This window comes from Tiliqua scincoides, chromosome 4, assembly GCF_035046505.1.
Source record: "Tiliqua scincoides isolate rTilSci1 chromosome 4, rTilSci1.hap2, whole genome shotgun sequence".
NCBI classification, from domain to species: domain Eukaryota; kingdom Metazoa; phylum Chordata; class Lepidosauria; order Squamata; family Scincidae; genus Tiliqua; species Tiliqua scincoides.
The window spans coordinates 155,762,657-155,790,459 of NC_089824.1; the positions used below are offsets into that span (position 1 = coordinate 155,762,657).

The 27,803-nt window shown below is 42.9% G+C and overlaps 1 protein-coding gene and 1 pseudogene across 1 annotated transcript in view; both read left to right on the top strand.

Moving 5' to 3' along the window:
- The first annotated feature begins 2,687 nt into the window (after positions 1-2,687).
- Positions 2,688-2,807, top strand: LOC136650482 (5S ribosomal RNA; annotated as a pseudogene).
- An 8,957-nt stretch (positions 2,808-11,764) lies between these two features.
- The window catches only part of GLIS1 (GLIS family zinc finger 1), a 249,797-nt gene continuing 233,758 nt past the window's right edge, over positions 11,765-27,803 (top strand). The window contains exon 1 of the mRNA XM_066625789.1: positions 11,765-12,107. Coding sequence (XP_066481886.1) covers positions 11,765-12,107 — 343 coding nt within the window. The remainder of the gene's footprint in view (positions 12,108-27,803) is intronic.

Here is a 27,803-nt window from a genome sequence, read left to right on the forward strand (position 1 = left end):
GAGTTGTAGAAATGGTAACTAAAAGAAATGGATCTAGCAAGGATTCTGTCTCATGTTCAATGTAATGGTAATTGCTCTATAGTTAATCAGCTCCACTAAGTTTCCAGATTAAACTAGGATAAAGAATAGGGAGCTGCAAGACAAAGATCAACCCCATATCATGGTCTTTTTTCCCTCCATAAGTTCTTCCTGAAGATTTTGGCCAAGACGGTGAAGATTCTCGGTGTAGGAATAGATACTTGTTCCCATCCCCACAATTCCTAGAGTTATAGCGCAGCCACTTTTCCTCCAGTCTCTTGACACTTGCCAACTGTTCTGTTCCTGCCTAGGAAGCGGGTAAGCCATGTGTCTTACCTGGAGGATTCTACTACTAGACTGTGCTGTTTTAGGAAACTTGGAGATTTTTTGGAGGAGGATCAAATAACAGAATTCTTTTCCTCATACTGGTGACTTTAGTCTAAAATTAGTAATGTATTCTGTTTTTTTAAATGCTGCTATTTCATTTCATTGCCATATTGTATCCTTAAAAGCATGCAACAATCTTTTCCACTCGCAGTATGGATCATTCCACCACTGAACCAGTTAACTTTAATTCACTGTAAACTAAGGAAGCATAAACCTTAAATAATTGGCAGAGGGACTGTGCTGGGATAGAGAAGTCTGATGCTGAAACTCTCACCTTGCATCTGAACAAATTTTATCCATCTGTTTCAGTGATAAACATAAGAGACCAAATACAAGCATACAATCCATTCTGCTGTACAGAGAGGTGAATATGTGATAAACCATGAATTCCTTGACATATTTCTATTAGCCAGCAGAGGTCACTCTTCCACATTTGGTAAATCTGTCAGTACTAAAGTCGCTGGTTGGAAGAGTTTATTGACAGGAAAGGATTATCCTGATTCCTCCAGGAGTGCTGTTCTGTATCTTCTGCATACAGTGGGTGTGTGTGTGTGGGGGGGGGGTGAATTCTGACTTTTCATCTCCCAATTAGCTGACAAGTAGGTGGCTTGACTGCTCCTGTTAAAGGATTCTCATCAGTTTCACATTAGATTTGTAGAAGTGACTGCATTCCCATACTCTCCTCATCCCAACTTGATTTGGGAAGAAGACTGCTAAGGTATATAGCTGCTTTTGTTTTGATCATGTCTGTGTGTGCATGGTTTTAGGAGGGGAGAAAGAGGGAAGATAGGGATGAGGGAAGGTGACTCTGTCCCTTTATATAGCACATGAGTAAAGCACATACTATGTGTGCAGAATGTCTCAACCCCTGGAGTCTTCAAGTAGGAGTGGGGGGGGGGGTTGAATGACCCACCTGAAACCCTGGAGAGCTGCTGTCAGTATTGTGTATTCACTAGCTTGTTGGACCAATGGTCTGATTTAGTATATGGCAACTTCCTATGTAAGGCATCCCAATAAATATTTCTCTAATGGGTCTCCCTTATGTAGATGAGATCCCCAAATGGGAAGAAAAAGGAGAGAAGGAAAGTATCCTCACAAGAAAATATGGAAATATGGGGGTAAAAACGAACCCCATCTCTCAGCAAAAATGCTCCAAGAAGACTAGCATGTACATTCTTAACCATTGAGGAATATCTGCAACAGCAGAGAGCAGTGCAACAGCAGAAACACTGAACAAGGATTTGGTGGCTGTTTCCCTTAATAGACTAGAAGTGAAAATTCCATAGTAGTTTCCATTACTATTGCCACAAGATCTCTCTAATTTCATGTTGTATTTAGCCCTATTCAAGTGTTATGTTCAGTGTGTCTGCAGACTGTGTACAGCGTACACATGACTGTTAATCCATATGTGTGACTGTTGTATACTGCAGTAGTATATGCAATGTTTATTCCACATTTTTGAGGGCTCTATATTTTCCATGTTGATTTTTACAATGAGTATGTACATTTAACAAAATATGTAAGTAGGCCCAGTATGGTTGAAATAATAAAGTCCTTTGGGAGCTACATAATTCCCCTATCAATCACAGAGACAATGGAAAGCAATATCCATCAGGAGAAGAGAGTGCTCTTCATTCCAGGGTTTACAGTCATTTATTGAGTGTTAAGTGATCGGATATCTCTGCCTTTCATCAGAAATTGGTTCTGGAAAAGAAAGTCCAGAGGAGCCAAAAAAAGGACCCATGCACCTGTGTATCAGTTCACTCCTCCCACAGCAACCACCAGAAAAGGAGAACTCTATATGTGGGTGTAAGCCCCATTGACCTCTGCGGATAAAATGGGTAAAATGTGCAGCAACTCATGCCTGTAGCAGATCATCTGGCAGCCTCGCCTGACTCATCTGGAGTGGTCATGGTGGTTGAACTGCTGCCTCTTCCTCTCTCTACACACTCACACTCTCTTACCACCCGAACAGATGAGATGAGCTAACCCAATAGGTAGTGTTTGTCAGACTAGGAAGCTCTAGCCACCCAGCTCAGAGCTTTTACACCTGGAACTGACAGAAACCAGAGTTTCTGGGTCTGCTTGCCCAAAGTAGCAGAGCCACAAGAGAAGAAGCACACACTATGCAGCAACTGTTACCCTGCACATGCCTGATCTTGTCTGATCTTGGAAGCTAAGCAGGGCCAGGCCTGGTTAGTACTTGGATGGGAGACCGTTTGGGAATACCAGGTGCTGTAGGCTTATACCATAGTCTTTCAAGACTGAAGGTTGCCAACCATTTATGCAGCAACTGTTACCCTGCACATGCCTGATCTTGTCTGATCTCAGAAGCTAAGCAGGGTCAGGCCTGGTTAGTACTTGGATGGGAGACCACCTGGGAATACCGGGTGCTGTAGGCTTATACCATAGTCTTTCAAGACTGAAGGTTGCCAACCATTTTATGCAGTTCCACCTCCCAGACACTGACACATGCACTGTTGATGGCAAAAACAACCAAGAATTTTCTCGTCTCACAAAGTCTAACACATTTATTTCAGTATAAGCTTTTATGGCTTACAAGCCTTCACTGCCACAAGCAAAATACAATATAAACTGCATGTTACAACAGAATGGCACAGCATGGCACAGCTTGTGATCATTGTCAGTTTACAAATTATCTAGCAGGAAATTTGAAAACAACAACATGGAGAGTTTCTAGCTTAAAGGGACTGTATTACAATAATCTTTGAAATTAACTTGTTTTTATAGAGGGTTGTTCGTTTCTTTCTGGAAAGGAAGTTGGTGAATACCTGGGCTTTGGATGACAAAATTAAACTTAAAATGCATATTTATAATATTGGGCATCACAGAATCTTCCTCAAAGCAAAAACTATTCAAAAACTCTACAAAGCCTAAAAGTAGAGTGATTTTAAGACCTTTCTATTTAGAAGTTATCCAGTGGGAATGGCCAACTTATTTATCAGGAGTACTGCAGAAGCACATCCAAAGTTGGAAGTGAGAGGGCTGCTATCTTGTACCACTTTTTAATGCATTGGCATTGTTGACACAAGACTTGCACAATCTGTCCCGCTAAACAAGCACAGTTTACCAGTTCTGTATTGTATTTTCCAAAGTGCTTGATAATTTTTGTTTTTACAAAACAAAATTTACAGTCTCTGGAAAGTTTACTGTAAAAAAAGTTCCCTTCTGGCCAACATATACGATTGAGGAACTATGTTTGGCTTGGTACATCACAACTTGTTGAAGATAGATAGTGTTCAACCACAGTTAATACTGTGAGTTAGGGCATCGGGAATCAGCCAGCTCTGTCATTAGCTGAGGGCCCATATCACTGAAAGGCCCACCTGTTTGGGCATTCTCTTGACACTGCCACTGGTGGTATGGTAGCCCCCCAACGCAGTCAGTGGTAAGTGATCTGAACAATAGGAGTCACAGTGCAGGGCTTTATCCCTGGGCTCCCAGGAACTTTGTGTGTACCAACTCCTATTCAGTGAAGAAAAGGAAAGCAAGTCAGAGCCAATTATGTGTTTAATGTACTTTGGTCTAAAGAGACTAATTTCCATTTAAAGATGTTTAGGAAATAAACATATGATTGATTTCATTGTTTCTCTATTCTTTAAAGACCAGGGTCATGGCTGTTTGTTCACAAATGAACAGAATAACAAAAAGATGTTAGGTTTTGAGGTACTTCTCTTGCTTTTTCAGAAGACAACTTCTGATAAGCTGAAGGTTGTGATGGTGGGTCTTTCTTATCCGTCCTTATATGTTGTATCAACTGGGCTGACTGACAGACCAATCTTGAGGTTTCCAGCATTTGGGAAGCATCAAACATGGGGCTACAGTGGTACTGAAATAGCTATTGAAGCATCCCAAGGGGCTGGGAAGCATCACTGGGGCTACTTAGAGTAAGCTTACACTCCCTTACTCTGTGTAAGCCCCAAGCGACCCTAATGGGTCTCCCCGGATCTGTACACACTATTGAGCGGGTGCATATTCAAGGAGGCCCGTGTTAGGTCACCCGGGCTGGGAAGGGGGTCAGGGCCTGCTGCCATCTCCTCCCTCACCACACCTTCCCCCCACCCTAGAATGCCTCCCTCCCTGTCCAGACTTACCAGACAGAGAAATGCTACCAGGGTGAGTAGGGGATGGAGTCAGGTGCAGGAACAATGAGTGACCATCACTGGGACACACACCACTGCCAGCTTATAGGAATGAGCAACACTGCAGAAGGCACCACTGCCAATCCTGGAAAGATGTTCCAAGGAGAGACACACACACACACACACACATACCTCAATATTTTTGGTAAGAACATAAGAACAGCCCTGTTGGATCAGGTCATAGGCCCATCTAGTCCAGCTTCCTGTATCTCACAGCGGCCCACCAAATACCCAGGAAGCACACCAGATAACAAGACACCTGCATCCTGGTGCCCTCCCTTGCACCTGGCATTCTGACATAGCCCATTTCTAAAATCAGGAGGTTGCACATACACATCATGGCTTGTGACCTGTAATGGATTTTTCCTCCAGAAATTTGTCCAATCCCCTTTTAAAGGCATCTAGGCCAGATGCCATCACTACATCCTATGGTAAGGAGTTCCACAGACCAACCATACACTGAATAAAGAAATATTTTCTTTTGTCTGTCCAAACTCTCCCAACACTCAATTTTAGTGGATGTCCCCTGGTTCTGGTGTTATATGAGAGTGTAAAGAGCATCTGCCTATGCACTTTATCCTTCCCATGCATAATTTTGTATGTCTCAATCATGTCTCCCCTCAGGCATCTCTTTTCTAGGCTGAAGTGGCCCAAACACTGTAGCCTTTCCTCATAAGGAAGGTGCCCCAACCCAGTAATCATCATAGGGCACGATCCTAACCAGGTCTGCTCAGAAGTAAGTGCAGGAAAGTGAGCTTAGGATTGCAGCCTTAGTCGCTCTCTTTTGCATCTTTTCCATTTCCACCATGTCCTTTTTGAGATGTGGTGACCAGAACTGGATGCAATACTGCAGATGTGGCCTTACCATCGATTTGTACAACGGCATTATAATATTGGCCGTTTTGTTCTCAATACCTTTTCTAATGATCCCAAGCATAGAATTGGCCTTCTTCACTGCCGCTGCACACTTTGTGCATTGTGTTGACACTTTCAATTAGTTGTCTACCACCACCCCAAGATCTCTCTCCTGATCTGTCACAGACAGCTCAGAACCCATCAGTCTATATGTGAAGTTTTGATTTTTTGTCCCAATGTGCATTACTTTAAACTTACTTACATTGAAACACATCTGCCATTTTGCTGTCCATTCTGCCAGTTTGGAAAGATCCTTCTGGAGCTCACTCACAATCGCTTCTGGTCTTCACCACTCAGAAAAGTTTGGTGTCGTCTGCAAACTTAGTCACCTCACTGCTCAACCCTCTCTCCAGGTCATTTATGAACCGGCTGAAATCTGTTATAATCACTGGGAGTCTGTGCCAAGTGAATTAGAGCATAAGCCTATGCTCATCTACTCAGAAGTAAGTCCCACTGTCTTCAATGGGACTTACTCTCAGGAAAGTGTGCAGAAGGATTGCAGCCTTAGGCATACTTTCCTGAGAATAAACCCCACTGAAGACAATGGAGCTTTCCTCTGAGTAGGCAAGCATAGGATTGTGCTCTTATGGCCCAATCCTATCCAACTTCCAGCACTGGTGCAGCCGCAATGCAGCCCTAAGGTAAAGGAACAAATGTTCCCATACCTTGAGGAGGCCTCTGTGACTGCCTCCCCACCGCAGGACACAGAGCATGCCCCATTGGCATGGTTGCACCACACTGGAAAATTGGATAGGATTTGGCCCTTAGTTGGCAGGATTGATAGCTTTAGCCCTAGGCATTATGGTACCTAGATCCATGTTGTTGGCACTATTTCACTTTCCCTCCTCCAAAACTATTCCTGGAGTTTCCACAAATCTGTATGAAACTTCAGGTGATTACTGAAAGCAATTCTGGAGAATTTCCAACATTACATCATGTTGGGAGAAAAAAAGCAAAACCAGGAATTGCTTCAGACAGAATTGGCAACCCTACCTGCTGCTGAAGGGCCAATATGCAGAAGAACCATTTAGTCATTGTGAGGGTTGTCTTGATTTTGAAAGAGGGAGAGAATGGCTGTATATAGGCTAAATACATTTCTGTTATCAAATCCTTGCCTGTAAATGCTGGTTTTGGCTGGATTCCTAGTTGTTCTCTTACTCTTTCTGACCTGATAACATATTAAAGCTAGCTGTATGCAGAAGAGAAAAACTCCAGCCTCTGTATACGTTTTCAGTAAACATTTGCAACTGATAATCAGGGAACACCATGTGTGAGAATGAGTTTTTGAGAAATTCCAAAAGATTTATCCTTTTACTCCGCAGCAAACTAAGCCCTTAAAATGTCAATATCACTGTGTATGTAACTGCAATCTGTACTTCAATTAGGAATACTATAAAGGTGATGATGACACATCACATTTTTCCATGGAAACAACAGAAGGTTGACTGGAAATGGCACTATCTCTGTAACATGAATAAAAAGAGCTTAGACTGATACAAGTGCAGGTTTACTTCTATAAAAATAAAATTGCTGAAAAGTGCTGCCCTTCAGTTCAGAAAGGAAGATCTAGCTTTTTAAATACTGTAGTATGCACACCTTGTGACTATTTGTCTAAACATGTGAGGTTTGCAAACTTCTGTTTGCAAAGGTAATCACGGGAGATTTCCTTTGTTGTTCATCCGGAGGCATCCACTGAATCTCCCCCATGGTTCATTTCCGTGATCAGATCATTGCATGGCATTTGTATTGTTAACTCATTTTTGCCTGGCCCACAGAGGCACAAGTCCAGCTTATTTATACACGGATTTTTTATACACGGATTTGACTCAACACAAATGGCCCCTGCAAATGAGAAGGAATGTGCTGATCCCTGGAGAAGGGGAAAAATGCATCCCTTTAAAATCAGTCTAAAAAACTGAACAGTCCTTTAACAATAGCCTCCTTAATGAGAGAGAGAGAGGGCATCTGGCTGACAATTCATCAGTCCTTCTGTCTCCAGGCGACCCCTCCCTTCCCCCTGAGCATGTGAAAGAAAGGTGATCACTTTGCATTGGGGAAGGGAGGGGCTCAGTGAAGCACCTTTGTAAGTGCTTGGAGGAGGACTGATAGATGAACTGTCTTCTTAATGACTCTTATCTTACATCACAAAGGTCAGCAAGGCTGTTTTTAAATCACCAGAGCAAAGAATCTTTGTTTTTTAAATTGATTTACTATAGTGCGTTTTTTTTGCCATCCATGTGAGTGCTTGGACTGGAATCCGCAGGAATAATGAGTCTCAACCTGTACACATTTGTATATTCGACATTGGGCAGAAATTGCTTTTAAGAGCAGGTATACGTTTATCACATCAACTTCAAGAAGAGCACTAGCCTAAGGGTGCAATCCTAACCCACTTTCCAGCACTGACATAAGGACAATGCAGCTCCTAGGTAAGGAAACAAACATTCCCTTATGTTGAGGAGGAATCTGTGAATGCCACCCAACTGCAGGATGCAGCAAAAGTATCATTGGCACAGCTATGTCAGTGGTGGAAAGTGGGTTAGGATTTGGCTGCAATCCTATCCTAAGGCTATCCTAAGGCTGCAATCCTATCCACACTTACCTGGGTTTAAGCCCCATTGGCTACAATGGGACTTTCTTCTGAGTAGATATGGATAGGATTGGGCTCTAAGACAACTCTTGGGAACTGTTGGGTGTGAGAGAATTTCCCCACCATCTCAAGGATCCCAGAGTCTCCTTAAAGATCCTGAGAGGGAAAAGCCAAAGAATAGCCAGTCCTGAAAGAACCTCCAATAAAGCTGTTTCATCTGTTCTAATTTTCCACTGTTTATTACTATTTTAATGTGCTGCAAATGTCTTGGCAGAAAGGTGGTAAATAAATGAAATGAACAACAATAAACAGCAGCATTTTAGGAGTATTGGTAAAGACACTAGCTTTTCGTTCTAATGTTTCTAGACTTATACAAACCTATACATGCCTGTTCAGAACTAATACTCACTGAGGTCAATGAGATTTACTCCCAGATAAGTGTGTATAGGATTTTGAAGCATGAGTGTTTAGATTGGGTGGTTTCTCTCTCTTGGCAGAAAGGACTGCTTAGTCCTTCCTCTGCTAGCCCTTCCCCCATATGACTGCCCCCTCCCCTAATTTTCTTATAGGTGGCTTGGGAGACTGGAAATGAGGAGAAAATGGGCAGAGGGGGTAGCTTTCTAGACAACAACCATGGTGGGCAGTGAAAAGGTTCAGCACTGCTGCTTCTGCTCTTTGGTTGGCTTCAGATATGACTTTGCTGTTGTTGTAAGCTGCAGTTCCTCCCTGTGGTGAGCAGTGCAAGGCCATGTCGTGGATTGTGCACACAGCGAGCGAGACAGCGGGGCACTGTGTGTGATGGCAGGGTAGTAGCCTTCAGGCAGTGGCATAGTTAGAGGAGGTGCAAAGCCTCACCATGGAGTGCAAGAGGTCCCTTCCCCTCAGAGACATTCCAGGCAGTGGCAGCAAAATGGAGGTGGTGTTCCCACTGCCCCAATGACTCTGAAGGGGAGGGGCCACTTGCATGCTGTGGTGAAGCTCCCTGCAAAAATTTAGTGCTTTGCACCCCCTCTAGCTACGCCACTGCTTTCAGGGCAGATTACTGTTTGGGACCACTGTGGGAAGGAAGTGCAAGCTCAGTGCGGCTATGCAGAAGGTGCTTCCACCTGCTTCTAGGCCCCTGAGAAATTTCTCATTATAAGGCACATTGCAAATGCCCTTCTCCTAGCCCTTGAACACATTCCCTTTTACTTATGCCTAAGGCACTTTGTGGGAGGCAAACCTGTGTGGGGCAGGGGCATGCAGTGGGCGGGGAGGCAGGTGAGGCAGAGCCGCCCCACAGAAGTCCTTTGAAAAGCACTGCCACCATGTGAGGCACCCACAACCCACGCGCATAGCGCATGGGTTGTGGGTGCCTCACCCGGCGGCGGCGGCACTTTTTGAAGGACTTCTGTGGGGAGGCTCTGCCTCACCTGCCTCCCCGCCCACTGCATGTCCCTGCAGAGGGGGGATGAGATGCCACAGGTGAGGAGGCAAATGTTGCTTGCCGCCCTTCCCACGGGGGCGCGTGCGCAATGCGTCCACCGACGCGCGCCAGTCCACGAAGCCTGGTGATGCTCCGGTGCGCGCGTGGAGGCGCTCGCAGGTGCGCCAGGCTGTCTCACTGCCTGGTCCTCGCGGCTTCTGCGCAGGTGTCCTTCCAGCGAGAGCTGCGGGGCCCCTTCCCACTGCGCGCGTGCCAAGGCACAGCTGGGCCGGCCACGAGCCGGAGCGCACCTCTGAGGGCACACGTGCGTGCCCTCTCCAGCCCTTGCACGCTCGCCGAAGGGGCGGCTCCTCTCCCCGCCCACCCAGGCGGAGGGGCCGGGCTTGCAGTGCTCAGCCACCGGCGCGGTGGAAGGGCAACGACCGGGGCTGCTCTCGGCAGGGGAGGCAGCGCCGAGCGGGGATGGGCGGCTAAAGGGAGGCTCTGAGAGCAGCCAGAGGCGCTCGGGCTCGCAGCGCCGGCAGCAGAGCGAGAGCGGCGCCAGCCCGTAGCAGGTAGGGGATGCCCTTCGCGGGGGCGGAGGACCTGCCTTCTCACCTGCGGGGGGGCGTGCGTGCGTGCGTGCGTGGGAGCTTCTCACTTGGCCGGGGGGAGGGTCGCTGATGGAGAGCTGCCTGCAAGCTGAGTGAGCCTTCCTGGCTGGGGGCATCTCTCCTGCTGGCTGGTTTGGAGGAGCCTGGCTTGCCTCCAGGATGCCCTTGCCACAAAGTAGCAGGAGGACTTGCAGAGATCCCCCCCCCCCGTAAGACTTCGGCTCCTGTAGCACTCTTCGTCAGTCGGGTCCAGCTTTTGGGATACCCCAGGAAGTTGCAAGCACCCAAAGGCAGCGTGATTTGGCATCCCGAGAGGGGCAGCGTTGCTAGCTCTCTACGCAGCATCATCAGTACATAGGGAAATGCAAGTCGCTCATGCAATACTTTGCTGAGGCTGAACTGAAAAGAAACCCCTGCTCACCCTCTGGTAAGGTCCAGTGTGTTGCTTAGGGGAAACGGACATTGATGCATTGAAAAAACAAAAAAGACAAAAGCAACTCAGCCCTCAACTACCTACTCCCTCCAGGGATCCAGCCACAAAGATTTACATTGCAAAATACTTCCCAGCCTTTTTACCCTGGTATTTATTGTTCTCTATAAAAATGCAACTGATTTACACTTTATTGGGCAATAGTTGAATATTTGCACAGGGCAGTATGTTATTTACAGATCCCCTAGGATTTTTACATTTAACTAAAAAAAAAAAATGTTTTTTGAGTATCTGACAGGGTTTGGGGTGTAATGTCAGACAATATCAGACCAAATGGAATTGCCCTTTTTGTTTCTGTATGTATTTAATAGTTCTGTGTCAAAGAAATTTCTTTTTGGAAGGAACTGTCCCTGTTGAAAGGGTGCCTGGTTGATAAGGGTACTGCTAGAAACAGCTATCTCTTGAATTGTCCTCATATGTTTCTGCCTTTTGAAGGAAAAAGGGCATCCCAGAAATGTGACATTTTTTCTCAGTTTTTCTGAGGTGACTCTTCACTTGTGCCAAGAGTTTCTGAGTGTTAAAACACAAAATTACTCTGAAATGTTGAGGGAGGAAAAAAAAAATTTAATGTTCTCAAAATTTAATTTTTTTTTCCAGAAAATATTATTTTTATTTGTATAATTTAATGAATAGGTTAAATCAGCCTTACAAAGAAGTACTCGTCTGATGGTCGGCTCTAGCCCATAAAAACTTACACTACAATTAGTTTGTCTTTAATATGCTGTAAGACCATTGTGTGTGTTTCACTGCAGCTGGCCTAATAATATAGCTTCTCCACTGGAAGTCCACTAGAGTGGTACCCTAGAAAAAGTGTTACTAACCAGTCTGTGTACCCACACTAGTCATTTGTAGTATACTGATAGTCTAATTAAGCAATTTCTGCCCAATGCTGCATTTACACAACCGGTACCAAATGTGTATACCTGTGGGCTGGGCAAAAATGGGTTAAAGCAATCAATCAAGGTTATCTTCTAGTTTAGGGTACACAAACCTTCCCCGCCTAGACACATGGAAGTATTGGTTACTTGTGATAGGCAACTGGATGAATAGTTGATCAAGAGTGTCATATGACTAAACAATGTTCAATCTGTTGACAGATTTCATCTGTCCCATTCTGCCGTTTTGTGTATCAGTTGATGTAAGAGATTTGGAAGTGCCCTTCTTGTAGAGAGAGATGCCAACATGCACTATGAGGTGGCAGATTATCCAAAGTCCAGCAGCAGCAGCAGTAGCGCAGCCCTCTTTGAAGTCCTTGACAAGTGCCAAGTCCTGCCGATGAAGGAACTGCCCCAAGTGACTTGTTCTAACAGTGGTCGAGCGTTCTTGAATTCCCAAATGTCCTTTAAAATAACTGTCAGCAATGGTGGCGACAGCATCGAAGCTCAGCGGAGTCCGCCTGAGCTGCCAATGCCTCTGCTAGATCTTTTTCCCAGAAGACCAAGTATCTTTGAGAGACTTCCTATTCTCCAGAGAGCACAGGAGGCACGATGCCCTAAAACTGGCAGAGAATATTTCCAGCAGAAGGGTGAGTAATAAAATGTATGAATTGTAACATTTATCTCTGATATCCTTTTTCTACCTTGTTTCTCAGGATTTTGTGTCGTTATTTATTTGTTAGCTTGGCAACTTTTCTTCACCTTCTGACCATGGGATAATTTAAACCAGACTTTCCTTGTAGATGGACTAGTTAGTCATTAATACCCCTAAGAAACTGCAAAACCAAGTTCACAAAATATGTAGAGATTGTACCATAAAGACGCAATGTCAGGAAAGCGAGCTCCATTCATTTCTTCTTTATTGCACATTTGTGCATGGGGAATAAAATATGTTTTGCAGTCCCTTTTTTGTGAGAGGCTGAAACTACCACTGCCTGTAGGGGGTGACAGTTCCGTAAGATTTTTGCTGAAAGGCTTTTTGTGAAAACAGTACATTTTTAAATTCAAATTATAATTCATTTCATTGCGCTGAGAAGCAAATATAGATGCATAAATTTTTTGCTACTTGAATTTAAAAATTTGTTTTAAAATATCTTCTGATTGCTTTTATTAATTCATCATTATTATTCATTTTATGTTAGTCTTAATTGCAGAGTGTTGAAAATCAATAACAGATTTTTATTCCTTTAATCTAGTAAGTAGGTTAAGATAGCAAGTCTACCATGGGAAAAGAACTGAAATCCCAAAATCAATGGGTTGATTTTAATTGGGGTGGGGTTGATTTTAGTTAGCAGTGCCCAGTTTTTTAAGATGCTGAACTGGAGGTACAGTGGCTCTTGTGTGGGCATGTGCATATATTTTATTTTTAACTTTATTTATAATCCTCCTTTTGTTTCAAACAGCTCTCCAGGTGGCCAGGAGACAAGAACTAATTATTATCAACATGTCTGAAGTAATGAAATATATTTAAAAATTCCCACAAATATTCTAAACCTCCCCCTTTCACAAACACCTTGCAAAATCATAAGATTTTGGTCCACTTTTTCATGTGAAAATAGATGTAGCAAAATGGGTCTCAGATTTATCTACTGGAACACAAAGACAGTCACAAATGAAGCTGTACTGTGGACAGTGCTCTCTGATTCCTAAGAAGTTAGATCAGTGATGCAGCAAAATGTATGTGGAGATGATGGCTTCTTTCTTAAGATAATCCTGACTTCTTTAAACAGGTGTATCGCAGTGCTCTTCATAACAGATTGTTCGATCTAATCTGGAAAGTGGAACAAGGAGAATTGGGAATGGGAGACATGAGTCTAAAGCACATCTGGCTTAATTGTAGCTATTTGGTCCTCTTGTAGCACCTTGAAGTTGTCTGTAGTGGTGATTGTAATAGCTTGACTGGAAAGGCTTTTAGGTGTCTTTCTTGGTAGCAGATGGTGTTTAACTTCTGGGGTGGCTCTAGATCAAACGTTTCAGAGTCCTTTTACTTTGGGAATTTGTTTACTAGCCAGAAAATTCCCTTTAGGATTTGCCATTGCGCCTGCTTGTTTTCTTTCTCCTACATACAAAATCTAAATGCAGGCGCTATGCTTTTCATTTGACCTTCCCTTTCAGCATTTAGCCCAAAGTCTAGTCTGGTTTCTAGAGACAGAGGAGTAGGACCGCAAAACCATGTGGAATATCCACTGTTAAGTGTCCATTTCTTTTGGCAACCTGCAGATACGTTCATTTATTGCAGTCTTCCATGCACTGCAGCACTGAGAAGAGTAGGGATCTAGTTGTGTAAGTACATCTGTGCGACTGGAGGCATTTTTACTTTCAGTTTAAATAGTTTGACAAGGGCAAAACTCATGCCTACTGTATAAGGTCTGATTAAAGCAACTTTTTCAAGAGGGAGTTTCTTAAGGGTAAGTTACTGAACTATACTGCCTCAAACTCTGTATTTTGGCCTGTTAGACCATTGTACATGCTTGTGTCCACCTGTGACAGCACTCTTCACTTTTTCTGTTGTTGAAAATTCTACTTGGTGTATGGATAGAAGACTCAGCTCTTTCTCCTTATGCCTCCTGTCCTTTTTAGTTGCCTCAATCCTACCTTTCCACCAGAGAAGATAGATTAAATAGGTACCAGAGATGGGTAAGGGCATTTAGATTCACACAGCAAATCCTCCTGCATTGTCACTAGAGTTTGGGATCCGAAAAAATATCCAAATGCACAATCACTGCATAATTCTGCTAGCGTTAACCTAGAGACCAAATTGTCTGTAAAGTTGAGCAAGGTGTTAGAGGAGACATACTTGTTTGTTTTTCCTAAGTAGGAGCTGCAGCGGTCCCAATCTGGATCAGTGAGCATGGGAAAGGGGGGCTTCAATCTTTTGTCCCTACCATCGTCATGATCTGAATCCTCCCTCACATGCACACAGCTGCTTTTTTGCCTTGGAAAGAAAACTTCAATTGGGACCTGGGGCAAATAGCTGGAGTGAGAACAAAACAGAAACCGGACCGTGGTGATGGTGGTGGTGGGGAAAGATTAAAAATAGCCTTTCCTTTGCTGGAATTTGATTTGGAGAACTGGACAGCACCTATAATCAGTGTTTCTCAAACTGTGGGTCATGAGCCAATTTCAGGTGGGTCCCCATTCAATTCAGTGTGTATTTTATTTTTAAAATATTGCATCAGACTTGATACTACCGTGGTATGTGACCGCATTTAGGGAAATATTATAGATCTGTACTTTTAACAGGCTACTCTGTTTATGCTTTTAACAATGATAGTCAATGGGGCTTACTCCTGGGTAAGTCTGAATAGGATTGCAACCTTTGGGATGTTTGGGGAATATTTTTTAAACAGATCAGCAACTGCTTGGGAGAGTTAGGAGGATTCTTCTTTATTTTAAATATATTTTTTAACTTTTAATTTACCTAATTTGATTTGTTTTTTGTTGTATGGGGAGTGTTAAAAAGTTTCCTGCTTGAGATCACATCTGACCATGACATCACTTCCAGGTTAATGAAATCCCAACAGATTGTCATTCTAAAAAAGTGGGTGCTGGTGCTAAAAAGTTTGAGAATCACTGTAATATAGAACCCCCTTCTCAAAAAGAACTCTATTCGCTTGAGTGATTGACTTGAATGGAATGTTTAACTTGGCTATTGTGGGCTTATGCAAGCAAGTGAAGTTACCCAAGGGCAGGGATTGCCCCTGTTTTTAATGATATATTCTCAGCTTTTACAGTTAAAGAATTAAACTATGCTCTTGGTTATGACTGATTGCTAGATGAAGAAATGCAGTTTAAAGCATTCTCTCTCTGTGCATGTGTGTGTGCATCTGCATGTGCTAGAGAGAGCTTGTCTGTGGGACAGACTAATTTGGCTATATATTATATGTGTGTTCAAAGTGCTTCACAAACATTATCTTAATAATCCTTAGAAGACTTCCCTCACAGGTTACAGGGCAATCCTATGCATGTCTACTCAGAAGTAAGTCCCATTGTGTTCAATAGGGTTTACTTCCAGGAAACGATGTACAGAATTGTCACCTTAGTATCCTTATATTTACTGTGAAACTGAAAGTTGGTGGCTTGCCTAAGACTAGCTGGTAAATTTATTGATGAAGTGGTAGTTGAACCAGAGCCTGTCTGGTTTACAGCTCCTAGCCATAGCACCACATCAACTCTATGCCTTGGAATCAAGTTGATTAGACTATTACGTGGGCAGCTTCTCTTTTTAATTAAATGAATAGACTCACTTTCTATTTTAAACCAACTCACTTAAACAAGCAGGAATATGACTGCCAAAATCCAGTCATGGCTTACACGGAAATTACAATCTACTGTAGTGCAGATTGTTTTGAAAAATGTGGAACGGAAGACTTCTTAAACTTCATAGAAGGGATAGGTCTGCTTGTATTGGGGGGCTCAAACGAAAACATTTTTGGAGAGTGGGGTGCCTGTAAAATGTTGACTACCTGGAAATATATGTTAATAATAGAAGCTGGATTCTTTCATAACTGGTCTGCTACATCTCTCCAAACGATGCAATATTTATTGTTGAAGAGATGATTGTACTAAGCACTGTGATTTTCTACAGTCTTGATGTTATAATTACAAAGTGGTCTCTTACATTCTGCATATGCTTCTTTGTTGCAGAAAGAGAGGGCCACATTGATGATACAGACTGCTATCTTTGCTTTGCACTTATGTGTATATTAATGCCTTCTACCTGTATGCCACTGGGGAATATCACATCCTTTAACTGTACTTGAAAGAATGGGAAAGAGACCTCCTTAAAGTAAACTAGATTTATTTTCATAGTTGTGCCTGATTGTCTAACAACCTTTTCCGCAAACAATAGAAAGATTCTGAGGAACTTAATAGCTTGCTGCTCGAGATGTTGTGGTGTTTGATTTAATCCTAATAAAGTTGATTGAAAATGTGACTTTTGGATTTTTTTTTCCTTGTGGACCAACATGGCTGCCTATGATTTTTGTGTTAAAGTAAAGATATTCTTTATTCATTAAAAGAAACGATTCAGTAATTCTGAGGGAAATAGCTTGGAAAAGACTGTGTTGTTGAAATGTGTAGTGTTTTTGAATAATACTCACTCTTTAAGTCTTATTCCTTAGCTAAAAGACTTTTGTTTTTAATTACACAGAATCTTGTGTAATCTTAGAATCTTGTGTAATCCACAAAATCTTGAAAAAAAAGTGGTGTTGTTGAGCAGAACATCCATTTCCCTTTCTGTGTGTATACGGTATTCTCATTGTCTTGGTTGAAAGAACCCAGCTCTCATGATATGGATTATAGAAGGTGTATGTGGGATTTCTCTAATACCTAGGAAGGTGATCTAGGTTGAGATATTTCTTTGCTTTGTCCTCTGCCTTCCTTTGCCCAGTTTCATCCCATCTCTCAAGGCCCACTGTTTTCTGTAGGTCTGATTTCAGGTATGCTGTTCATCTGCTGACAAGCTGATTTTGCCTGCAATGCCACATCAGTTGATATTTCAAACACAAGGACCAGTGATGTAGGGCCTGGGTTCAAGTCTTCCATTTTGATGAAGCTCCTTCTCCAAGCTAAGTTGCCTGGCTTTGGAGTGCTCATTCAAAAATGGGCATATTCTACTACTAACTGGCAATAAACTATCTGGTGGGGATTGATATTTAGAAGCAGTAATTTTAGCAGTGGAGAACATTATTCATATGAGACAACTCTGAGTGAATGCGTTTCCTTACTAAGAGCCCAATCACAAGCTCTTCAGCAGCAGCTGTACAAGCATACCACTGGTGTTGGGTGTTGCAAATGCCATAAGGCACAACCACAACACCCTGCACCAAGTCAGTGCCTAAACTGGCCCAGCACCAGTCAGTGCTGCACCCCGTGCTGGCTGGATGCCGCCTGGAGCTAGGTAAGATCTCTGGGCAGTGGTGAGGGCCTCGGGCAGGGGGAGGCATTCCAGGGCAGGGGGAGGTGTTCTAGGGCAGGGGGAGGAAATGGGCGGGAGGAGGGTGGGCAGAGGAGGAACTGGGTGGGAGGAGGGTGGATCTGGTGAAGCTGTGGGGCTTTCCTCAGAGGAAGGGAGACCTCCGGCGGCTGTTGTGGGGCTGCAGGATGCAGCGGTAGCCTCTTTGGCACTGCTGCACCTAATGTCAGTCTTTAGGATTGGGCTGTAAGATGTTTGGAGAGTAGTGTATGGAGACAAAATTGACTATGTGAACTGATCCTGAGAGTAACTAAAACATGCTTCCCCCGGCATTTGTACCACAACAAACTATAAGTACAGGTGGGTCTTTGCTACACATGCAAAATCGGCATGTCAAGAGAAGGCAAGGTTAAAGCATTTCTCCCTGGCATGGTAGCTTTTGATGTGCAAGGAAAATTCATGGCAGGGCATACTGCCCTCACATATCTCATCTGAGGTAGTACTGTCTTGGGAGAAATCTAGTATGCGTTTTTTCTGTACCCAGTTCCATACCTCCTTGGGTTTGTGGTGTGGCATTTTTATAATGGCAAGTCCAGATATTTGAGCAGGGTGCATAGATAGCTGGTAATATTATGGATAAAGGAGGCTGATGGCAAGTCTTTTCATATTATGGATTTTAAAAGCCTCTTGTAGTTTATGTAGCATTTACCGCTTTTAGACCTGGAGGTGAAATAGAAAGTTAGCTTAGTATAACATTACTTTTTCTTCCCCAAATTAACTAAAATAGTAAAGCATTCTTATCAAGATTTCATGGTTTACTGTGAAGAAAAAAAAGAGTTGTGTTATAAAGTTGGATGATGGTGGGCCTCGATTAAAAGTTTCCTAAAGGTCCTGCATGTGTTTAAAATGGGTTGGGTCCCAAGAAAACTAGTTGTAATTGTTATATGGTTGTATCCAAAGAAAAGTAATATTGAAATCTATGAGATTAAGGGCCTAATCCTATCCAACTTTTGAGCACCAGTGCAGTTCCCTTACCTTGAGGAGACCTCCAGGACTGCCCTTCTACTGCAGGATGCAACACATACCCCATTGCATTGGTGCTGGACATTTGGATAGGTTTGGGCCCTATCAGCACAATCCTATTCATATTACTCAGAAGTAAATCTTTATTCCAGGAAATATACATAAGATTGCAACCTAGTATGTTCCATTAATTTTAATGGGACTTGGGGCACAATCCGAACTAGCACACAGGCTGGCATAAGTCCCCCGGGAGGGTCGCAAACGTGCTGTAAAGCATGTTTGCGCCTCCATGAAAGGAAGCTGTGGTGGCCGGCAGAAGCCTCTGCGGCGGCTTCTTCACCACCTGCGCCGACACAAGCAGCAACGGTTGACATGGGGGGTGGGGAGGAGGCGGGAGGGGGGCGTTTCTGGGTGGGGGGAGGGTGGGCGATGGGCGGCCTCAGGGGCGGGCGTGCGGGGAACTGGGGGCTGGGACCTGGCAGTTATGCCAGATCCCAACCTCCGTCCCCGTTGAGAACGGAGCGGCTTCAAGGTGCTCCGCTCTCCTTGAATTTGCACAACCTCCAGAGGTGGCGCAGGTCTGAGGAGACCCATTGGGATGAGCAGCCCTTACCCAAGGGTAAGGGGAAGAGCTTTCCCTTGCCCCTGGCTGAGCCGCTGCAGCCAAAGAACCTGCGTTGGATGCAGCGCAAGCCTCCTGGCTTGCTTGCTCCAGTGCAGGTTTGGATTGTGCCCTTGCAGTGTTAAGTCTTTGCATGTTTACTCAGTAGTAAGTCCCATTGGGTTCAGTGGGTCTTAACTTCCAGGAAAGAGTGTATAGTATTGTAGCTTTACAGCCCAATCCTGAGCTATCCGGGGTGTGGGGCTGCGGCGGCGCCAAAAGTGACTGCCACTGCATCCTGTGCGTCCCAGGCAGCCGCTGGCGGCTCTTCTGAAGAAGGGAACTTTTGTCCCCTCCCCCCAGGTAAATGGAGTACCCTGCAATGGGGCTACTTGATTCACCACCAACCAAAAGGTCAGCGGTGAATCAAGTGCCTCTGGGTTGGGCAGTGAGCCCGACGTGGAGGCTTTGGATCCCTGCTCCCTCCCCCGGCATGCCACCTCCCCCACAACTGCACTTACCTCTCCACTGCCCGGCAGTCTGCGCAACTGCCAAGCAGCGAAGTTTGGACGTCCGAAGTTTGGACGCCAAGTTAGGGCCTGCAAACGTGGCTTACATCACATTTGCAACAGTGCACGCTGGTGGTAAGGTGGCGTGCTAAGTTCAGGATTGGGATCTTAGTCATGAGTAATTTTCTTTGAATACAAACCAGAAGTACAAAACAATGAACTTCTACGATGTTGAAATTTATAGTTGCTCACTACATGTTAGATTCTGCATCTATGAAACAGAGGCCAGAAAACTCAGGAACTGTAATCTAACAGAGCTAAGCCAGTTTAAGCCTATTTATGTCAGTATGTTTAAGCATTGTTAAGAGCATATTGGCCATAATTTAGGAATGTAAGGATAGAGAAAGAGAGAGTTATCTTTACTGTGTTCAGAAAGCCTAGGACACTCTTAATACAGAAGTCTATTAACCTGTTTTAGAAGACAAGCAGTTCTAAAAAAGGTAATTTTTTAAAAATTAAGTAGAGCATTGAAGCAATTATAGCAGTGACACATGATTTTTAAGACTTCAGAGACTTTTTTTTAGAGCCACCTAACTCTCTTAAAGTCAGTCCTATCCAACTTTCCAGCACTGATGCGGTCATGCCAATGGAGTTTTGAGTGGCATCCTGAGGTGGAGGGGCAGTCATGGAGGCCTCCTCAAGGAAAGGGAATATTTGTTCCCTTATGTCAGGACTCCATTATGGCTGCATTGGTGCTGGAAAGTTGGATAGGATTGGGCCATTAAAGTTATAATCTAAAATATAAATTGCTTTTAGAATATTTCAATTTGTTGTTGTGTTTGGCTGGAACAAAAGTGTTCATTTTTGAAAAGTTATGTTTATTAGATATTTTTAGAGTTATCATTTGCAAAAATAACAGTACAAAACCATAGCCAACAGGGGGGATCAGGGCTGCAAGGGAAGAGGAGTAGGAAGACAGGAAAAGACAAGTTACTTACACAAAAAGAATGGTGTCAGTTAGAGCATCTTTCCAGATGAGTTTTTGAAGCACTGTATATGATTTTGAAACTGTAAAATGCATATTAACGTATAAAATAAAGGGATGCCAAGTAGTGAGGAGAGAGTCAGGTTTACCCTGTCCTTTAGATAGATGTTTTTCACATGTGAGTTTTTCCAGGAGGGCTAAATGCCGTACTCTTGCATACGAGTTCTCAAGAGGAGGTGTGAAGTCGGATTTTCAGTACAGTGCAATTTCCAACTTAGCCTTTAGAAATAATAATAAGTAAATAATTATTTATTCAGTAAATTGGAATTATTTCCCTCGAAGACAAACTGGAGATCAGTTTTGTCAAATGAGTAAGGGCCCAATCCTATCCAAATTTCCAGTGCCAGTGCTGCTGTACCAATGGGTTATGCACTGCGTCCTGTGGTGGGGAGGCAGTCACAGAGGCCTCCCCAAGGTATGGGAACATTTGTTCCCTTCCTTAGGGGCTGCGTTGCAACTGCACCAGTGCTGGGAAGTTGGTTAGGATTGGGCCCTAATACTGGTGCTCTGTAACAGCAAAGTGACTGTAGAAAGTACCTTGTCAGAATATTCATCACGTGTGGTAATAGGACCAGCCTGTGAAAATGGTCATTTTAATAAGAAAAGAAGTAATCTGCTTTTAAAGAATTGTCAAAAGTGGAGGTGTTTTCTTGATGTTGGAAAAGTGTTTGTGAAAGTTCTCCCTGTCATTCTTCTTGCCTGGGAACAAGTCATGGTTGACGGAGAAATTTGCAAGTATAATCCAACCATGGTCAAAAGATAGGTGTTGAAACAGTATTGAGTAGACTGTATCTTTGGTGCAATGTCCCTTCTTCCCCCCCCCCCCGCCTCAAATAGTTCCAGTGTTGAGTGAAATTGAAGAAGAGGGGGAAGTCCTATATCAGCTGAGAGATGTGTTGCTGCCCCCTTCCTTTTAAATGTGTGCTCCATCACAGGAAGAAAATGGCTCCCAAAGATTAAAAAAAATTAAAAACTGTAAGAAGGAAATTATTAGATAGAAGGGGGAAAACTTTGTGAATTTCTGCAGCTTTTTTTTGGTGGGTACTGGGTGAGTGTGCTAGCTGTAGGGAATTAAAACATTTGTCATGTTTACTATTATGGATGTGCAACAGGGAGTCCAGGTGAATCATGTTGCTTGTCACTAATGTCCATCTTAGATACTGCCTCACAGCTTACTCTTCACAGCCAAGCAACCATGTTGTGTATGATGATAGCAATAACAGTGCAAGAGAGTAATGTACTGAACTGTCCTAGATATAAAATATATTGCATTTATTTCTCTCCGAATACTTTCTTGTTGCCCTTTCAACAATAGCACACTCTTGGAGGGGGGAGATGTCAATAAATTATTTACAACTATTTTAGTGTATTGTGGATAAAAGCCTTTGACAACTTCCTCAATGTAATGAAATAGCCAGAGGTGTTTGTGCTTTTTCTCTCAAGTGTGCCATGTGAAAAACCAAAGGCCACTTTATCTAAATTCAATTCCAAGGCTACCTTTAGGCTTGGACTTGAGTACTTTTGAAGACCAGCCGCCAAGTTTTCTCTCCACTTTCTGCACTCTTAAGGCATCCGGTGTATGTGAATGCTTTCCATTTGCACAAGGCATGCTTCACTGGTAACCTGGCAAAAGGAATTTTCCCCTCCTTTTCTGTGGTTTAATTGTGTTTTATTAAATGATTATTCATCACTGACGATTACTGGGAAAAATGCCGCTGTAAGAAATAGGTCCCATTTATGCTGTTTCAATTTTCCTGTGGTTTTGTGCATTTACGAATTGCAAGAACTTATTCAAACCATTGCAAAGTAATGAGCCAAGCTCTATCTGGCCAATCGGTACATTAACATAAATATTGTAAAGGTTGTTGATGCTGATTGGCCTTTTGTATTGCTATGCTCGAATGGCTCTTTGATGGTTTTACACGGTTTCCTAATAAAAAGCACTGCAGTAGAATAAATCTGATTTATAAATTTGTTTGAAAGATTAGGGAAATGATTTTTACATTCAAAGGGATTCTTGATGATGGCAGATTTGTAGATTACAGCAGAAGTTTTGATCGGAGAAGAAAAATAATTTCATTTTCCTGTGCATTCACATGTTTTACTGAAGGGAAAAATGGATCTAAGAAGACATCAGCAAATACCGTAACACTAACTTTTTTATGCATTTTTCAATTGCTGTTATTTTAAGCTCTTAAGGGGTTGAAGACTTAGTTTATTCTGGAACGTTGCTTAGCTATACGAAATGTGACTCTTGGGACTTGGTATTTTAATACTTAGTAGAAATATGTATAATAGTAGATGATGTATTTTGCCTGCCTTCCGGGTCTCAAGACATTAGACATACTGGCTCAGAAAGAGGGTATCCAATGTGTAAATCAATACATAACTTTTCATTTAATAATAACCTTTTTGTAATCAGATGATTTTACATGTGAGTATATATACAAAAGTAAGAATACGTGTAACAACTCTGAAGCCAAGTAATTTCCCAGCATGTAGTGCAGTATAAGGCCTGAGCTTTATTGTTAATGCGTGCTGGTGATTCATGGCTGTTTCATGGTTTGCGGTAGCAAAGTAGCTTAAAAACTAAAACCACCAACCCTTGGGTGAAGAAAAAAATACAATTTAATGTGCATCATAGAAATAAACTTTAAGAATATCTGCTATCAAAGCCCATGTTGCTTTTAGCTTCTTTAAGTGACAGATCCCAATAGATGTATTGCTTTTGTTGCAAACTTATTTTTGCTTCTTGGTGATTGTCTGCGACACAACTGCCAAATAAGAAATGAAATGGTTCGCTAGATGGATGTGCTCTTAAGTACTTCATGCTTAACATGGTCCAGGTTTCTTTATAATATGTTTAAATAGTAATTCTTTGGAATGCTGGATGCCTAAAGCTAAGTGCTTAATGATGTGTCGTTTCAGATATCTAGGAGCAGGTTTATGAAACGGGATATTTGACTGGGAGGGATGAGTGGCACACTTCAGAGCTGTCTGAGCAGGGGGAACAGCAGCGCTATACTTTCTGTTGAACATTATTTTTAAAAAAACTTGACTCACGTGTAGCAAATTTGGTCATTCTCAAAGTCATTTGCAGGAGAATAGAGTAAATTTCATTTGTGTGGTGAGTTGTTTTCCTCCTTGGGGCTGGTTGTTTTTCCCATCCTATTGTTACAGCAGCTGGGTTTGATTTAATCTGTCTCTTGAACTGAGGGCATGGCACTGGTGAGCCCTGATAGCGTTTGCACCTCCATGGAATTATCTTGGTCTGGTGAGTAACCCCAACTGGTGATCTAAAATGGTGATTTAATAGTGTTTGAACAAGGTTCTCAGGTTCATTGTCTCAGGATAAAATAAAATATCCTTTTATGAAAATCTTAACTTGCACTGTGTCCTGTGTATGTGCCAGGCAGATGAGTTTGTGGTTTTTGTGGATTGCTAAGAAGAAAGCAACTGATGCATTTCCAAGAAGAGTTGCATACAGTGGGATTACTTGCACATGTGCTCTGGGTTTCTAGAGCTGCTTCCATTTAAATCAAAGGGAGTGCTTATTGTTGTCTTCAAAGGTGAGAAGAATTGGGTTCTGATGGTTTTCGTGACACCCCAGCCATTGTGAATTGAAGAACAGAGGCATCAGATATTATCATCTTTTCTCCCATTGAAATGAAAAGAGACATTGGTCTCACTGACGTCAGTGAGACCTCCAAATGGACTGTGGAGGTGATGTCATTGGTCTCTTTAGCTTTGTCTTCAGATGGTTTCTTGAGGCTCTTCATACTGAAAGCGGATTAGGCAGTCAGTGTTGTAGTAAATTTTACCATAGTGTACTATAGAACTTGTACGAATTCTTTTTTCAGTCTTCTTGAATCATTGTGATGCCCTTAGTCAGTGAGGGGAGTATTGGGGGCATTAGGTCACACTGATGGGAAGGACTTCTACATGAAAGATTTCCAGGCTTTCTCATTGCCTTTTTGTACTTGGACCTAAAGTCAAATAAAAAGAGCTATAATAGCCATCTCCTTATTAAGAACAATGCGCCACATGTCTGTGGAATAGAATTGTAGAGACTCTCCAGGAACACTTTTTAGGCTAAAAAGAAAGGGTTTTATCTCCAAACCAAGTGGTTGTGTAAGCAAGTGCTCTGCAGTTTTGAAGCTTCTGTAATAGTACTTTCAACCAAGTGGTACTAGTATTGATAGTGACCTTCACTAGTATGGCAGGTAATACTAGTAAAGTAATACTAACATGGAGTCTTGTGGAACTGCCCTGCCTGACCTGACCATGTTGGGAGATAACAGTGAGCAAAATGTGACCAGCTGCCTGGCCCTTTAAATGAGTTATGATTTGGGAAAGGAGGATGTAGAACAAACCTCTACAGTGGGGCAAGCCACCCCTCTGTGCACAACTGCTTTCTCTGGTGGTGCTCACAAAAGGGTAACCCCAAGTGGTGATATTTGGAATGAAAAGCCCTGCACTATATGAGCCAGATCACATTTTATGAGACCCACAGAAGTGTCACCAAAGCCAGCATCCTTGTAGTGAGCATCCCCAAGTGGTGATATTTGGAATGAAAAGCCCTGCACTATATGAGCCAGATCACATTTTATGAGACCCACAGAAGTGTCACCAAAGCCAGCATCCTTCTTCCCCTTCCTGCAGCAATGCCTTGGAGCAGTGTTTCTCAAACAGCGGGTTGGGACCCACTAGGTAGATCACAAGCCAATTTCAGGTGGGTCCCCATTCATTTCAATATTTTTTAAAAAATATATTAGACTTTCAAATATATCAGACTACCACAGTATGTGACTGCATTTGGGGAAATTTTACAGACCTGTACTTTCAACAAGCTACTCTGCATATTCTTTTAACAATGATAGTAAATTGGACTTACTCCTGGGTGTATGTGGGTAGGATTGCAGCCTTTGTCAAAAATTTTCTTGCTTAATGGTGTCACTTCTGGTCATGACATCACTTCCTGTGAGTCCTGACAGATTCTTATTCTAAAACGTGGGTCCCAGTGCTAAATGTGTGAAAACCACTGCCTTAGAGTATTCCATAGGCAACTGTTCATCATGTGGTGTAAATTTCTGTGCCCAGCACTACATCACATCATGCCAGCAGCAGCCACTGAGTTCTCCTTGACATGAAATGTCAAGATGACATGACACCAAATAATAAATACCCCTAAACATTCCTGGGGGAGACACTAATCATGAGGGTGCTGTTTTTGGCAGTATACCATGACCTGCATAACCCAACACTAAGCAACTGTATTGCTGGTGTTTCCCATATCAAACACTATCCACCATTACTCCCAGTTTGAGGTCTTTCATCAGTTGCATTTTTCCCCAAGCAGTATTTCATGTGATTTGTTTCTGTGGACTGTGGCACTGTATATATGCCAAATTGTGAGTTTCTCCTAAGTGTTTTCAACTGGTGCACTTGTCTATTTGGGAGTGAACTGAGCCCAATTAAATTCTTGTATTGGTCACGAAACTTGGAAGTTTTTAGGTGAAAAGTCACTGATCTTCTTTTCCATCACCTATTCCTTTCTTCCCCCTCAGAAGTTGATTTTTCTTGCCCTCTGTAGTTCATAAAGATGTTCCCGTGGCAGTCTTGCTAGCTCAGCGATTGCTGCAATGACTTTTTTTAGTATGCTACAAACATTGCAGTCTGCAATTTACTCTTATGTTTTCTTTCTGTGGGGAGACCAAAAAGCTAACTTGCAAATAATCTCTTTAGAAGCTGAGTTAGTCACACATTTTTAAGACATTCCAGAAATCCTGCTAAGCTCCTTCTGAACATATTCTGTTGACTACCAAGTGAATCAGATGTTTGAAAGCTCTGCATTTCAGTTTGATTTTACAGTTTGGTCTGCAGAGAAATGTTGTTTTTCCTGGCACATGCAAATTTGATTTTATTAAAGGGAGAAAAATCCATTTTACAGATTTGTTGGGCTTCACATAATTGATGTCTGGCTTTCTTATTTCCTGCAGCATGCAGAAAGGACCTCCTGTAGACATGAGAGAGTGCAAAGCTGTGCAATAAGGGTTTGTGGAACACCTGTGGAAAGACATTATTATAGTAATAGGACTTGCTTCTGTGGAAAAACTGACTCTACTGGGGTTGAAGGAAGAAGGGATTCCTTATGGCTTGGGAGATGGGTTGCACGATATTCCTTGATAGGAAGTATTTGAAATAGAATTGAAATGGTGCTGTTTAGACACTAACAAGACCTGCTATAGCCTTGTGAGCAGGAGAGGCAGGGAAACTTTCTGGACCACAGTTTACCTGGTGTACATGTCATCACTGTGGTTTGCAAACTCACTTCAAACCATGATTTCACACAGGATTTGCCACTTTAACCATGGTTTAGGCACTGAGACATAGTCCTGTTTTGGATATGTGCAGTAGTGCTCTCCCAAGTTATAGCACCTCTGTGAGGATGCCAGTAAGCCTTGCACTTCCCTCACTGCCTCCCCCCCCCCCCCATGAACTCAGTGTTTACCTGCAGCGAGATATACTGTATCTGGGGAGAAATTCTAATCATGGGGAGAATTTCAAGCTGAGTACAGCATTTGTCAGTACAAATAAGCAGGGTTTTTTGTGTGAGAGGTGAGTTAGCAGAGCACAATGGGAGCAGAGCCCACTGGTATGCTTCTACTTAGCACACATTCCCTCTCTACCTGAGACAGTCTTGTGTCCCTGCCTTTGTGCAAATTAAGCCAGGAATGCCTCTCAATGCACATAACTCCTTTCTTCCATCTTCCTTCCTCCTTGGGCTCTCATGCTGCTTGTTCCCTCTCATGCATCAAATTCTGCTCTCTTATTTTTTCATTGCTGTGCTGCAGCCAGATCAAACTATACGTTGGCCTTTGCTTCTCCTCTTTACCCACCTGGTTGGCGAATGGGGTATGGCCTGAGTAAATGAAGTGGGGCTAATCACTCTTGCTTTTCTCCATATGATGGGTTATTTATTGTTTGAACTGGTCCATAGCAAGCTAAGCCCAAGAGGGAAAGAAGGCAAGAAGGGGGATAAACACACAAACCAGAGAGGTGATTCCAGTGTGTTTGATTAGATTATGGTAGATTTCTGAGGCACTTGTCTTGTAAAGTGTATGAAGAGCTTATATTTTATATAGTGTTGGAGCCTTTTTTATGAATTCGCAGCTGCAAAAAGTTCCATCC